We start from the raw sequence: 13,692 nt of genomic DNA, 5'->3' as shown, positions 1-13,692 counted from the left end.
TTTTTGTGTTGAATCCTTTTCTGGATCAAGGTAATGCTAGTTACTAGGAATGAGTTTAGCAGTGTGTTATGGTTTGAGTTTAGATGTCTTCTGAAAGCCTCATGCAGTCATGCGGTGGGCTTTTAGAGTTTATGATTGATTCATGGTCCAGTGCTGGGATTATGGGTGTGAGTGCTACACCCACACTGGGGAGGGCAGCTTTCATACAATATAAGGGAGGGAAAGAGGCTTGCCCCCTGCCTCACCTCCCTTTTTGCTCTTGTTGCTTTTGCTGTCTTCCACTGCCATGAACTGCTGCCCTCTGCTGTGTGCTACTCTGTCTTGGAGCCAGTCGAGTATGGACTGAAACCTCCACAGACTGTGAGCTAAATAAGCATTTCCTTCCTTAATTGTAGGTGTCAGGTGTCAGGTATTTTGTCTCAGCAATGAGAGAAAAGTAACCAAGATACAGTGCTCTTCTCTTTCAAATTCATTAATGAATTTGAGAGGTATTGGTGTTATGTCTTCCCTGAAGTTCTTATAGAATTTGCAAGTAAATCTAATGGTTGATTTTTTATTACTGTCTCAATTCCATTGCCTGTTCGTGGATTGTTTCAGGTTTTTCTATCTTCTTGATTCAATTTTGTTAATTTATATGTTTCTAATAATCCAGTCATTCTAGAATTCAAATATTGATTTGCAGAATTGATTCAAATTCTTCAAATTTGATTCTAGATTCTTCAAATATTGAAGTGAGTTTTTAAAAGTGGTTATTAATGATTTTCTGGATTTTAGTGGAGTCCATTGTGATTTCACCTTTTCCACTTTTAGTTGAATTGATATCGATCTTTTTGTTCCTTCTCTTCGTAAGTTTGGCTGAGGGTTTGTCTATTTTGTTTATTCTTTCAAAGAACTAGTTGTTCAATTCATTGATTCCTTGTATTTTTACTCTCAGTTTTATTAATTTTTACTCTGATCTTTGTAATTTTCTTCCTTTGCTATGTTTGGATTTAAATTATTGTTTTCAAGGATCTTGCAGTGCATAATTAGGTTCTTTATTTGGACTTATTTTTTTCTTTGGATGGGAGTATTCACAGCTATAAATTTTCCTCCTAGGGCTGTTTTCATTATGTTCTATAGGTTCTGGTATTTGTACTGGCATTAGCACTTGATTCTAGGAACCATTTAATTTCTTCCTTGATTTCTTCCACGACCCACTGGTTATTCAAGAGTGTATTGTTTAATCTTCATGTGTTTGCATCATTGTGTTAACAATTTCATCCTTTTATCAATACTCTACACAGACTATAATATACTGCTACTGACAGGTAGATTGAGAGGGGAAGAGAGAGAAGGAAAACAGTAGAAAAAGGTAGGGCTAAGTCAGTAGGAAGAAGAAAAAAAAAAAGAAAAATATCAGTAGATAAAAACAAGACAGGAGATCAGCCCCTGCTTAAATTACTTTACTGGCTGAGGTAAAGGGTTAGTGTAGAGTGAGTCTGAGAAAATATTTGTGACTGTAGGAGAATGGAAGCAGAGGGAAGGAAGTACAATTGGAGATTGAGTGAAGCTATGAGAATGCTACAGCCTATTAATGCATTCATAATTAGCTTATATTTTGATCTTCTGTACACAGTGTTGGTGAGGGTTATCCTAACTTGCTTAAGAAAAATAGTAAATTAAAGTACTGGTTAATTTTTATTCTCCTTTGCACATATACAGACATCTCCTATATCTATGCTAGGTGAAATGGGGAAAGGATAAGAGGGAAAATAAAGGTATAAGAAAGAGAGGAAGAGAGAAGAAAAAGAAGATAGAGACAAAAAGCAGGAAAAAAAAACCACCACCATAAAAGCCCACACACAGTTGCAAAAACACAAAATTGAAAGATTCTCACAGTACTAGAAATATTGCAGTCTGAGTTCAACTGTAGGTCACCAAACTGCCCTGTCCCTATGATTTGCTCAATTGCCTGCCTTTGAGCAAGGAGGTTGGCTTATCCAGATGGCCCTGTGAGCCTGCCTCCCCACTGCAAGCCAAGTTCTGGGTGTGGCTAATTGTAGGGCTTTGCTTCTGTTACTAGATGCAATCCCCTCAGTTAGTTCAGGAGGAGAGTGTGCAGTGTAATTGGCCGAGCACACAGTTCTCCACTGACTTCTATCAGGGCACTCTCAGTCCCTGCTCCTTTGCCTAGAAGGCAAATCTCACAGCTGTCTCTGTGTTCTCCCTGCACAAGCCTTCAACATAGCACATCTCCAGATGTCCTTTGGCCTGGGTGTCACTCTAGCTCTTCACCTACAGCCCTTCCTCATTCCCTCTCCCAAAAGAATCACTCTCTGACCTGCAAACTTGGTAGAGCCTCAGGTCCTGCTGCATTCAGCAGCCCCCAGCAGAGGGTGTTTGGGACACCCATGTAGGCTCTTGATGATGGTTGGTGGGTAGCACATATGCTTTTTTTTTTTTAATGTGCTAGTCTGAAAACATCTTGCTCTCTGTGCTCCTTTTCATAAAAGTGTTCAGAGCCTATTCCAGTGACTGATGTTCAGGTTCCCTCTCTTGGGGAACTTTGACCCTTTCTCAAGACAGCATTATGCCAGACCTGGGGCACAAGGGGTGCCACAGTCCACAAGTGCTCTAAGCTTTCCTTCTAAATTTCCCTCAGACTATGTTGGATCCAGTGAAGTTTCCCTTCCACTTGCCTTCCTGCATCTGGCCCTCTGTACTGCCCTTGACTCAGTGTACTTGCATCAGTGTACTTTCTCCAATGGGCGTGTGGGAGCCTCCCTCCCTTGTTGCTGCCACTAAGTCAGCCATGATTATCTCTCTACATTTCCCATATTTCAGAAGAGCATGGAGGTGTTGCTCAGCTGGGACCCTCTCCTTCCTTTCTTCTTCCATTGCTCTATGGCTGTCCTCGTTTTTTACTTTAAAAGCTAAAAATGACACATCCAACTAGCAATCACACAACATGAGCATTAAGTACAAAAGCCAAGTCCAAATGTATAATGTGAGGTGAAGTTCTGTTAAGTATAAAACCTATAAATTTGAGCTCTATAATCCACCAGAAATATATGGCAATTATAAATATCTCTATATACAATATCTGAGCACTGAAAACATGAACTAAAACTGATAGAAATGAAGAGAGAAATCAACGGTCCAACAATAATAGTGGAACTTTCAATAACCCACTTACAATAATAAATAGAACAACTAGCAGATCAACAAAGAAATAGAAAATTTGACTACTAAAACCCAACTAGATCTAACAGACAAGCTATAGAATGCTCCAATCAACAACAACAAATATACATTCTTCTCAAGTACAGACAGAATACTATCCAAAGTAGACAATGTGTGTCCACAAAATAAACTTCAATAAATTTTGAAAAGCAGAAATGATACTTTATGTTTCCCAACTACAGTGGAATGAAATAAAAAATAAGAAATGAAAGAAAGTATTAGAGAAATACCACAAATATCCAGAAATTAAGTGGTATGACCCTAAATAGTTATCATGATCAAAAAATAAATCAAGTCAGGTGTGGTAGTGCATGCTTATAATTCCAGTACTCATGAGGCAGAGGCAGGAGAACTGCCATGAGCTCAAGGCCCACCTGAACTATATAGAGACCCTGTCTCAAAAAAACAGAAAAGAAAAAATTAAAGACAGTCTGAAAATACTTTGTGATGAATTTAAACTATTATGGCTTGCATCTAGATGTCCCCCCAAAGCCTTATGCAGTCATAGGTGGGGCTTTTCAGACATGGCTGGATCTAGAGTTTGTGATGCTCGGATTAAATGTGTGATGCTGGGACCAAGGATACATGATTATTAAATTAGTCCAGTGATTGGTGTGGCATAGTTCTGGGAGTCAAAAATGGTAAGGCCCTCCCTGGGTTTGAGTGCTACTTGCCCTTAGGATACCTGCCCTGGATGGGGTATAAGGGACAAAAAGAGTGTCATTGCTCATCGCTCGTCTCTGGCTGGCTCACTACTTCACTGCTTGCTGTCTCCTGCTCTGCTGCTCTCTGCCTGCCATGAACTGCTTCTCCTCTGTGATGCCCTCTGCCATGCTGCCCTGCCTTGGAGGCAACCAACTGTGAACTGAAACCTCTCCAAACTGTGAGCTACATAAACCTTTCCTCCTTTAACTTTGGGTGTGGAGTATTTTGTCTCAGCAATGAGAAAAGTAACCAAGAAAAAAACAAAGACACAACACATCCAATTTTATGAGATGCAGTAAACCAATACTAAGAGGAAATTTATGCCTGCAAATGTCTGTATTAATAAAAAAGAAAGATTTCAAATTAATGAATTAATTTCTACCTTTAAAAATAGGAAGAGTAAAATGAAATTTAAATCAAACAAAAAGAAAGAATGATAGAGAGAAAATTAATTCAACAGAGAATCAATCAAACCAAAAGCTGGATTTTTTAAAAGCGTGACACACTTTTGATTGGATTGACCAAGAGAAAAAGTGAGAAGATTTAAATTACTAGTATCAGATGGTAGAACTTTACTACTGACTTTGAAGTTTTTTTTTCAAATTGTAAGAGAATACCATGAGAAGTTATATGTAATTAAATTATATAATTTAGATGAAATAAACAAATCTAGAACAATACAAACTATCATACTAGCCCAAGAGTTTAAGCAATCTAAATAGAGTTATAAAAGCAAAAAGAATGAATTAACAATATATTACAAAATTCTACTTGCTAAACATAGTCCAGCTCAGATCACTTCACTGCTGAATCCTACCAAATAAAGAATTAATACCATCTCTACAAAATCTCTTCTAAAAAATATAAAAGGGAACACTTTCATATTCTATAATGCTAACATGACTTTGACCACAGGAAAGAGCCCGTGTGTGTTGTTGAAGGTGCATATTGTTCAAATTCCCTCAACTCCACCCCAGTCCCAACCCAGTTTAAAATTATTTGTCTGCCCTCCCATATTCATTGCAAAACTATTCACAATAGCCAAGGTATGGAATCAATCTAAGAGTCCATCAACAGATTAAAGGAGAAAGAAAATGTGATGTATACAGAATGGAATAGTACTATTTAGTCATAAAGATGGTTGAATCCTGCCATTTGTGGCAACATGGATGGACCTGGACAACTGAATTAATCCAGGCACAGAAAGACGCATGCCATATGACTTTGCTCACACAGAGAATTGTTCAAAGTTGAGCTCTAGAAGTAGAAAGAGAAATAATGGTTACCAGAGGATGGGAGGATAACAGAGAGAGAAGGATGGAAAACAGTTACTTAACAAGCACAAAGTCACAGCCATGGGAGGAATCACCTCTGATGTTCTATTACACAGAAGAATGATCATAGTCATCAATAATATATTGTATGACTTAAATTAAAACAAATTTGTTTTTGAGACAGGGTCTCAGTATGTAGTTTGGTCTGGCCTCAGACTGTTTAGACCAGGCTGGCTTCAAATGCACTCAAACACATGGTAATCCTCCTGCTTCAGCCTCCCAAGTACTGGGATCACAGGTATGCACCACCACACCCAGAGAAACCGAAGATTTTGAATGTGTGATCACAAAGAAATAATAAATGTTTGAGATGATGATGGATAACCTAATGAGATGGATAACCTAACTATTGAGATGATGGATAACTTAATTATCCTGAGTTGATCATTACATAATATGTAAATGTACTGAAACATCACAAGTACCCCATGAAGATGTACAATTACCTTTTAATTAAGAAAAAATAATTTTAAAATAAAATAATATAATAATTCATCAATATATTGAAAAGCACAGTGAATTTGTCTCTCTCTACATTTGACCTAATGGAAAGCTAAGTTACAAAAGAAACTTACCCCTGGGAAATCTGAGCTGTCGTACAAACCTAGAACCCCTGCAGACTGTTAAGTTTAGAAATAGAGGTAGTTTATGTATTGGCTTCATTTGAACCTAATAGAGGAGACAGCTCTGAAGCCTCTCAACCTGAAGCACAGATTTCATCCACCCACACCTCACCCTGTGTAAAGTTGAGGCCTGAAACTCCATCAGTGGTGCCAGCTGCAAAACTGTAGCCCAATGCTGGTTTGCATGTTTTTGCCTAGAGGAAAGATTTTAAAAAGAAAGAAAAACATGTCAGTTATAGGGCAAGTAAGTAACGAGAACACTCCCTTCCCTCGGCCCTGTGGCAGGATCAGTGTGACTCAGCGATCCTTACCGTATGTGTAGAATTGAGCCAGACTGTCACATCTGTCATATTCACCCACTGGTGAGCTGAAGCCACTGGTCCAGTCACCTCCTGGTAGGCAGAGGCATACAGTTCCTAGAAAACCCACACAGGCTTACTGTCCTGAGCAAAACAGCTCAGGCTAATACACCAGCGGTACCCAGAAAGCACCAATTTGGAAAACATTTTTCAGCAACAAGCTACCTCTGTTTCTCCAAGCTGCTTGGAAACAGCCACCATCTGTGTGGTTCTCTCAAATGAACTCAGTGGCATCCCAGAGGCTTGAAGGCTCCAACCCTGTGACCCATGTGAATGCCTCACAGGCATGAAATTCTAGCAATACAGGCTGTGACACAAAAGGGCCCAAGCTCACTTGAACGATGGTCCAGAAAACATAAGATTAGGAAGGTTGTGCCTAGCTACGTTGCTTGCCAGAATGCAAGTGCATCCTCAGATAGCATGCGGACTGAGTTCTCCCGGGCAGCTCCTTGGCTCCTCCAACAGGACAGGGCAGGCGCCACATGATGGACTGAAAGACTTCAGCCCCTATTTAAACTGCATCAGCTACCCCTCCTTCAATACTCTCTCTGGTGGCTTTGCTTTTATTTTTTAATATGGCCAGTTGATGCTTTTTTTAATCTTATGGGAAAAGTTACTCAAAACATACTTGGAGTGTCTGTGTTTATTGATCCTGCTTCAGCCTGACAAGCGGTTCCTTTCCGCTCTGTCCTCCTTTCTCTCTCTACAGCCACATCTAAGCCATGAGGCTGGGCTTTCGGGAGCACAAGCAGCTGCCGGCCTCTGCTAAGGACAAGGGAAGCAGCACCTTGCTGAGAAGAGAATCCACACTATGGGGCAAATCTCTGTCTTCCAGGCCCAGGGTGATAACAAGATTTCCAACACCAAAGTGCATCACGGGCACATACCCTAAAAAGAATCTGTTAATTTAGAATAATGCACTGATAACAACACAGTAATTGAAAAGAAACTTCAGCAGTAGGCGGTTGCTGCCACCAATTTCATGTCTGATGTTTTTAAAGGCTCTTTTGTTCTTCTCTAATTGCTCCTGAAGCATTTCAGAACTCTGGGAATAAATTATTTACTTACACACACACAGGCAGACAGATGGGGAAAGGGAGAGAGAGAGACAGAGACAGAGACAGACAGAGAGAAAGAAAAACAGGCAGAGAGAGGAAGGAGTATGGTGTAAACATAGGAATTTAATCCTCTCTTTCAGGGCCATGTCAGCTGGAGGTCACCCTTTCTTCATCTTTCCCTTGGAAATCTGTCTCCATAGAAGCGATAAAAAGCATAAGTGCAAAATAAAAGATAAAATCTTGGAGAGGGAGGAGGAAGAATAGCTCCTGGTGATGTCACTGCAGTCCATATTCTCTCCTCACATTGTTTTAAAGTAAAGATGGCTGATCTTTGCCTGTAGAAGACTCAGAACTCACTGCAGTCGAAGTTGAGAGAACAGCAACCCACAGCTTTGTCATCAAAGGATGCTTTCAGAAAAGGTCGGGTGATTTGGGGCAGGCAAAAATCCAAGAGATTTCCAAGAATTTGGATCAGTCTGCTCATATCTGATGCCACCTAAATTGAAAACCTTACAATCTGTTTTCGTCTGTCTGAGGCAAGCACTCTGGCTTTCCCAACATTCTAAAATGCAATGTTTTCTTGTGACTTGGTTTTCAATGTACTTCGTATAAGAAGTCAGACCCAGTCAGTGAGAGACAGTCTCCGTGTGGTTCCTCGAGGCAATCTGACATCTTCCAGACTTCCCGGCAGCCTGAGCCCTTGCTGTGTTCCTTGCAGTTATCAACTTCCAAATGAATAACGTCAGTGGATTTTAAAGAACAGTTTTAAATGAAGACGAAATGAGCAGGGCCCACGGCTTACCTTTGCTCTCTGGTATAAGGTCTGTCCTATAATTTGTGTGCTGTCAAGCATATCTTGCCCAGGTCCCTGAGCCATGCACATGATAGGCTGAAACAAAATGACACGAGATGCATTCTTAGTGAAATGATGATTTTTTTTTAAGTAATGGGGAATTACAACTGGATGTAAGCAAATAGGTTTTGAGGCTATCATCTAGCATTTCTTTTTTAGATAGTCTCTCAATTTAAAGACTGGAATAAACAAGATCAAACTGAAACAGTGAATGCTTTTAGAAAGCATTTCAACAATTTACTTTTAAAAATTAGGAAATTGAGGTCTGGTGGGTTAAAACAGATGCTGCAGATCATACACGTAGCTAATAGTTAAGTCTGGAAACCAAGGCTTTCCTTTGGTTGTACATCTTTCTACTGCTTATTCTTGCCTATGAGTCTTGCTCATGATCTTCTTAAATTGAAACTCAGTTAAAATCATATTGGAACAAAATTTGGGCCTTCTGGAAAAAAAATTTTGGATTGATCACATACCTAAATATTATAAATGGGATCAAAAATACTAATAGAAAACATAGCTAAATGCATTTTATTGTCTGAGTATATGGAATATCCTTCAAATATAACAAAAAGGACAGGCTTAGTAAATTTGACAGCTTAAAGATTAATATGTACATATGGAGAGGGAGCATTAAATTCAATAAGAAAACTGAATTTTATGCACCCAAAGGATGCATAGATTCTTGAACCCCCATGTTTATTGTAGCACTATTCATAATATCTAAGAAAAGAAATCAACCAAGATATCCATCAGTGGATACATTGATAAAGAAAATGTAGAGGCACGTAGACCAGTGTATATTGAGGACAACACATTTGCGAAATCAGTGATAAATTATTGAAAACCCAAACATGAAGTATTCATGAGATACAGAAGTGAAGCTTTCTTGTGCTGTAATTACCTACCCCACCAATGGGACAGGTGCTATTGGCATTGTCACAAGACTCTCCCGTGTTGACGCAGTGTGGGCCGAGAATGTTAGGGGACACATCTCCTAGGGCTGATGATGCAAAGGCTGCTACAAAGGGCCCCTGCCAAAAGAAACATCCCAGTGCTTTTATTCTTTCTTAAGTCCTATAATGACTTCCATTTAAAGTGCAAACACTACTCAAATCATTTGCAGACAATAGAAAGAGCATATAAAATATTCTGAGAACTTTTTTTTATAAAAAAAAGTTCTGATACTGGGGATCAAACTCAGGACCTTGCATTTGCCAGACAGGCACTTCATTTCTTTATTTCTGAAATGGCTCACACTGTGGTCAATATACCTATTATGACTGAAAATACTCCAATTATCAACAAAGCCATTTCAGGGATCACTATTAATTTCAAATTTACAACGTAAGTCTGATGGATTAAGGTTGTCTCTGTCTTAGGCTTTGTTATGATTGGAGCTTGTATGCCACCCTCCTGGCAGTTCCTGTGTTGAAGGTTGGGTCTCTTTCTGCAGGCCCTATTAGGAAGCAGTGGAAACTAGGAGGTGGCGCCCCTTTGGAGGAAGTAAGTTATTGGAGGTATGCCCTTAAGGAGCATACTGGACCGCAGCCTCTTCTCTCTTTTCTCTTCCCAGCCACCATAATATGAACAGCTTTACTCCACCACACTCTCCCAATACAGTGTTCCGCCTTGCTTGCCTCAAGCCCAAAGCAAAGGGGCCAAGCAACCATGAAATGAAACCAAATCTTTTCTTCTTTTCAGTTGGTTTATCTCAAGTATTTTGTTACTGTGATGAAATGCTGTCTGACACAGGGTTGATTACAGGAAAATAGAATTAGGTATTTGGAAGTAATTCCATCACTAAAAGGAAAACCTGGACCAGTAAGAAAGACTCATCACCTATCCTTCTTCAGGTTTTTTATACCAATAAGAAGGTTCTTGATACATTTATAGCTCTGAAAACAAAGTTAGCATCAAGACAGCTTATCATATTTTCAGCTTGATCAAAAACTGTTGTACACAAAAATCTTAAACTTGCTCTTCCTTTTGCGAGTGATGGCAACTTTATGAAGCCATAAATAGTATCTGCCACAAAAAGCTAATGGTTTTTTAAACATTTTTTTAAATTCTTATTAGGGAGAATGGCAAATTCTTTCTATCCATGCATACGTGTGATCCATAATGACACTTTATTCTAGAAATCTAAATCAAGTATTCTGAACAATGCATGAATGGTGGCACTCAATGAATCAGGAATGTAACTTTCAATGACATTAATTCTCACCTGGCCAGGCAGATATCCTCTGTTTTTCTCCTGCTCAAAAAGGTAAGATGCATAGCCCACATTATCACTATTTACAAGGTGGTTGGTGTTATTCATGCTGACTGGGTGGATGCTAAACCAGCTGTAAAAGAGGAAGAAGCCCTAAGTTAATCAAGAGAACCGTAGAACTATGACCAAAAAATGAGCACTGAGAACTTGAATTTTCTCCTGGAAAAAGTACTTTAAACATTAAGCAGTCCACATTTATACTGTCTCACTGTTAATGAGCTTAAATTATAAATAATGTACTCAAGAAATCTGCTCATTTTAAAAATATAGCACTCCCTTTTCATGAATATTTCATTGTTGTCATCCCATCATAAGCTTCTAACAACTGCCAAGACTGGTCAGTTACCAGATGATTTACCTAAATAGCTGCATAGATGTAGACTTTGTACTTCAAGACAGACACAAAGATAATAATTGTTCAAAACAATCCATTCCAACTCAATAGACATTTTACTGAAGGTCAGCTAGATGCCAAACACAAATAAATGGTGGTTTTCTCTTTTTAGAATCTCCCAGAAGACAGAGATATGAATAAATGGCCTTAATGTAGTGTGAAAAATGGTATAAAGAAATAAACACAAAGTGCTTGGAGACCACAGACAATCACCAATTAATTCTTAAGCACATTATAGAGGAAGGTAACCGAAGAGTAAATACATGGGAACGTGGAAGAGGGTGTTATGCATAATTCAATATATGCTTATGCATAGTAATTCTTTGTTTAAGCACAGAGCTATACAATTTACAAATTGATCTCGTGGGCCAGGGATATAGCTCAGCAGTATAAGTGCTCGCCTGGCAAGCCTGAGATCATGAGTTTGATTCCCAGTACCAAAAGAAAAAAAAAAAAATTGATCTCACAGTTGTTACTTTATTTGAGCTTCACAACAACCCTGATGGGTTGTTTTATCTTCATATTCATAGATGACACACAGAATCAAAAGAATAGCCCATGTGTCAAAGAAGCTTAGGACTGAAGTCTGTGTCTCAAGACCCCATGTCCACTGGCCTTTATAGCATCCACCCACCATGCAGGTAGAAAAGGTATTTACACAATGGAAGACAATAAAGCAGATTAACTGGAATGATCAAGGAAAGAGAGACATCAGTCCTTGAAGATTCAGGTTAATTTAGAATTTTTAAAAGGGTTTTGTTGATTCAGTGCTTTCCTGAAAAATTTTTAACCATTTTAGCTTATGTTCCTACCTAAGTAATATACTGTACAAAAATAAATAGTTGCTTCATGATTAGGAAGGTTTTAGGATTTCCAAGTCAGCTTTCAGGATTCAGTTCTCTTTGCCTAATGCAGCAGTAGATGTAGGTCAGAGGTGCTCAACTCAAAGCCAGAGCGGGCTGGAAGGCAACAGAGTGAGTTAAGCTGGTCAGTACAACAGGGACGAATGCAGTCTGTGGAGGCATTTGGAGGAGCTAAAAGCTGCAGGCTCTACTCAGGTCCAGACAGTGTTGCCTTTCAGGAATGCAAGCCAGTGCTGCCAGATATTCCAGCGCTTCCAATTCTTTTCCAAAAGTGCCATAGACCCACATTTATGTATGTGTATGTGTATGTGTTTGCATTTGTGTTTGTGTGTCCGTGTCTGTGTCTGTGTGTCTGTGTGTTGAGTTTAAATTTTTTCAAGGCCCAGGGATATAGCTTGACAGCACAGCACCTTCCTGGCAAGTGTAAGGTCCTGAGTTCGATTCCCAGTACCAAAAAAATGAAAATAAAATACAATAAAGTCCTTCAAGAATGTCATGGAGACAAAAGTAGAATTACTACATATTAAGAAACAGTACAGAGAGCAAATAAACGTAGTTTGTGCACTGTGTTTGAATTCTGATTCAAACAAAATAACTATTAAAAGGAACGTACAGACATGGAGGGGAAGGAAAGATGGGGGAAGGAGATGAAAAAAGAATTAGGATGTGTAATGTATATGTACCCACTCTACATGGAGAATGTAATCATTATGTGCTATAAACATGTACTAATAAAAATAAATATTTTTAAAGAATAAAAAGGCTATTTAATACATATAATTCATGGGAAACCGAACACAGATTAGCATTAGAACCTTTTAATAAATGATTTTTCATTTGATTGGTTGTGATAATGATCTGTGATTATAATTTTTTAAAACAGGAATTATTTATCTGATAAAGATACACACTGAAAATTTATATTTTTATGAGTGAAATGTATGATATCTGCCACTTGCTTGGAAAGACTCTAGCAAAATGAAAGGAAGGGATTAAACACAGTGTTAGAGTTTCGTGAACTATGTAGAAGCTTGATGATAGTTACAGAGAGAATCATCACATTAGTAACTCTAAAATAGTATGTATTTGAAATTTTTCATAATAGTGGACATTTATTTCAAATTTTTTGAAGCAGTAATACACCTAAAGTTCAGGCTGAAAATAAGCCAAGCTCATCCTCTATAAGTCACTTGCAAGGATTTTTTCTTAGTTCTAAATAAATTCTATTCGATTAATAGGATAGGGTCAGACCTGGTTACACTGTTTCAGGAAGAGAATTCCTACTGGTTATCACAGCATCAACAGATCCAGCTCTCATGACAAACCTTCTGGCACCATCATAGTAAATGGGGAAAAGTTGAAAGCTTTCTCTCTAAAGTCCAGAATAAGATAAAGATGAACATGATCACCATGCCTGTTAAGTACAGTACTCAAAATATTAGCCAGAGCAATTGGGCATGAGAAAAAAAATTAAAGGGATACATACAGGAAGGGAAGCTGTCAAATTACTATTTGCAGATGACACGATCCTTTACATGGAAGACCCTGTTTGCACCTTTTAAATGGTAATGTTTATTTTGTGTGATTGAATATTGTGTTTAACTTTTATTTGTACAGGGGCTCACAGCTAAGAGTTTGCCTTACATCTCAGAGGAGACTTGGAACTTGGACTTTTCAGCAATGCTGAAACTTTGGCAACTCTTACAGATGGACTAAAATGTCTTTTGCATAAAGGAATGTATGTGAGTTTTGGAGGGGCCAGGGATAGAATGTTATGGCTTGTGTCTAGTTGTCCCCCCAAAGCCTCATGCAGTCATGGAGCGGGCAATGCTGGGATTATCAGTGTGAGTGCTAATCTCTTTCTTGGTATTTTCCCTAAAGAAATAAAGACATCCTACTACAGTGATATATGATACCCATGTGTATAACAGCACAACTCGTAATAACTAAATCTTGGAAGCAGCCATTCAGCCCATCAACAAATGAATAGATAAAGAAAGTGGTGCATA

The 13,692-nt window shown here is 38.6% G+C and overlaps 1 protein-coding gene across 2 annotated transcripts in view; it reads right to left on the bottom strand.

Annotated features, from left to right (window-relative positions):
• The window catches only part of Asah2 (N-acylsphingosine amidohydrolase (non-lysosomal ceramidase) 2), a 91,537-nt gene that overhangs the window by 25,196 nt on the left and 52,649 nt on the right, over window positions 1-13,692 (bottom strand). For both annotated transcript variants that reach the window (XM_005385898.2, XM_013514922.1), the window contains exons 9-13: window positions 10,379-10,499; window positions 9,060-9,185; window positions 8,104-8,190; window positions 6,196-6,300; window positions 5,997-6,078 (exon numbers count right to left, since the gene is read on the bottom strand). In XM_005385898.2, the coding sequence (XP_005385955.1) occupies window positions 5,997-6,078; window positions 6,196-6,300; window positions 8,104-8,190; window positions 9,060-9,185; window positions 10,379-10,499 (521 nt within the window). The remainder of the gene's footprint in view (window positions 1-5,996; window positions 6,079-6,195; window positions 6,301-8,103; window positions 8,191-9,059; window positions 9,186-10,378; window positions 10,500-13,692) is intronic.

Source organism: Chinchilla lanigera, unplaced genomic scaffold (genome assembly GCF_000276665.1).
Source record: "Chinchilla lanigera isolate Chin_1 unplaced genomic scaffold, ChiLan1.0 scaffold00024, whole genome shotgun sequence".
In the NCBI taxonomy this organism is placed as follows: domain Eukaryota; kingdom Metazoa; phylum Chordata; class Mammalia; order Rodentia; family Chinchillidae; genus Chinchilla; species Chinchilla lanigera.
Note: the sequence above shows the minus strand (reverse complement) of the source record. Positions and strands in the feature narration are given on the sequence as shown.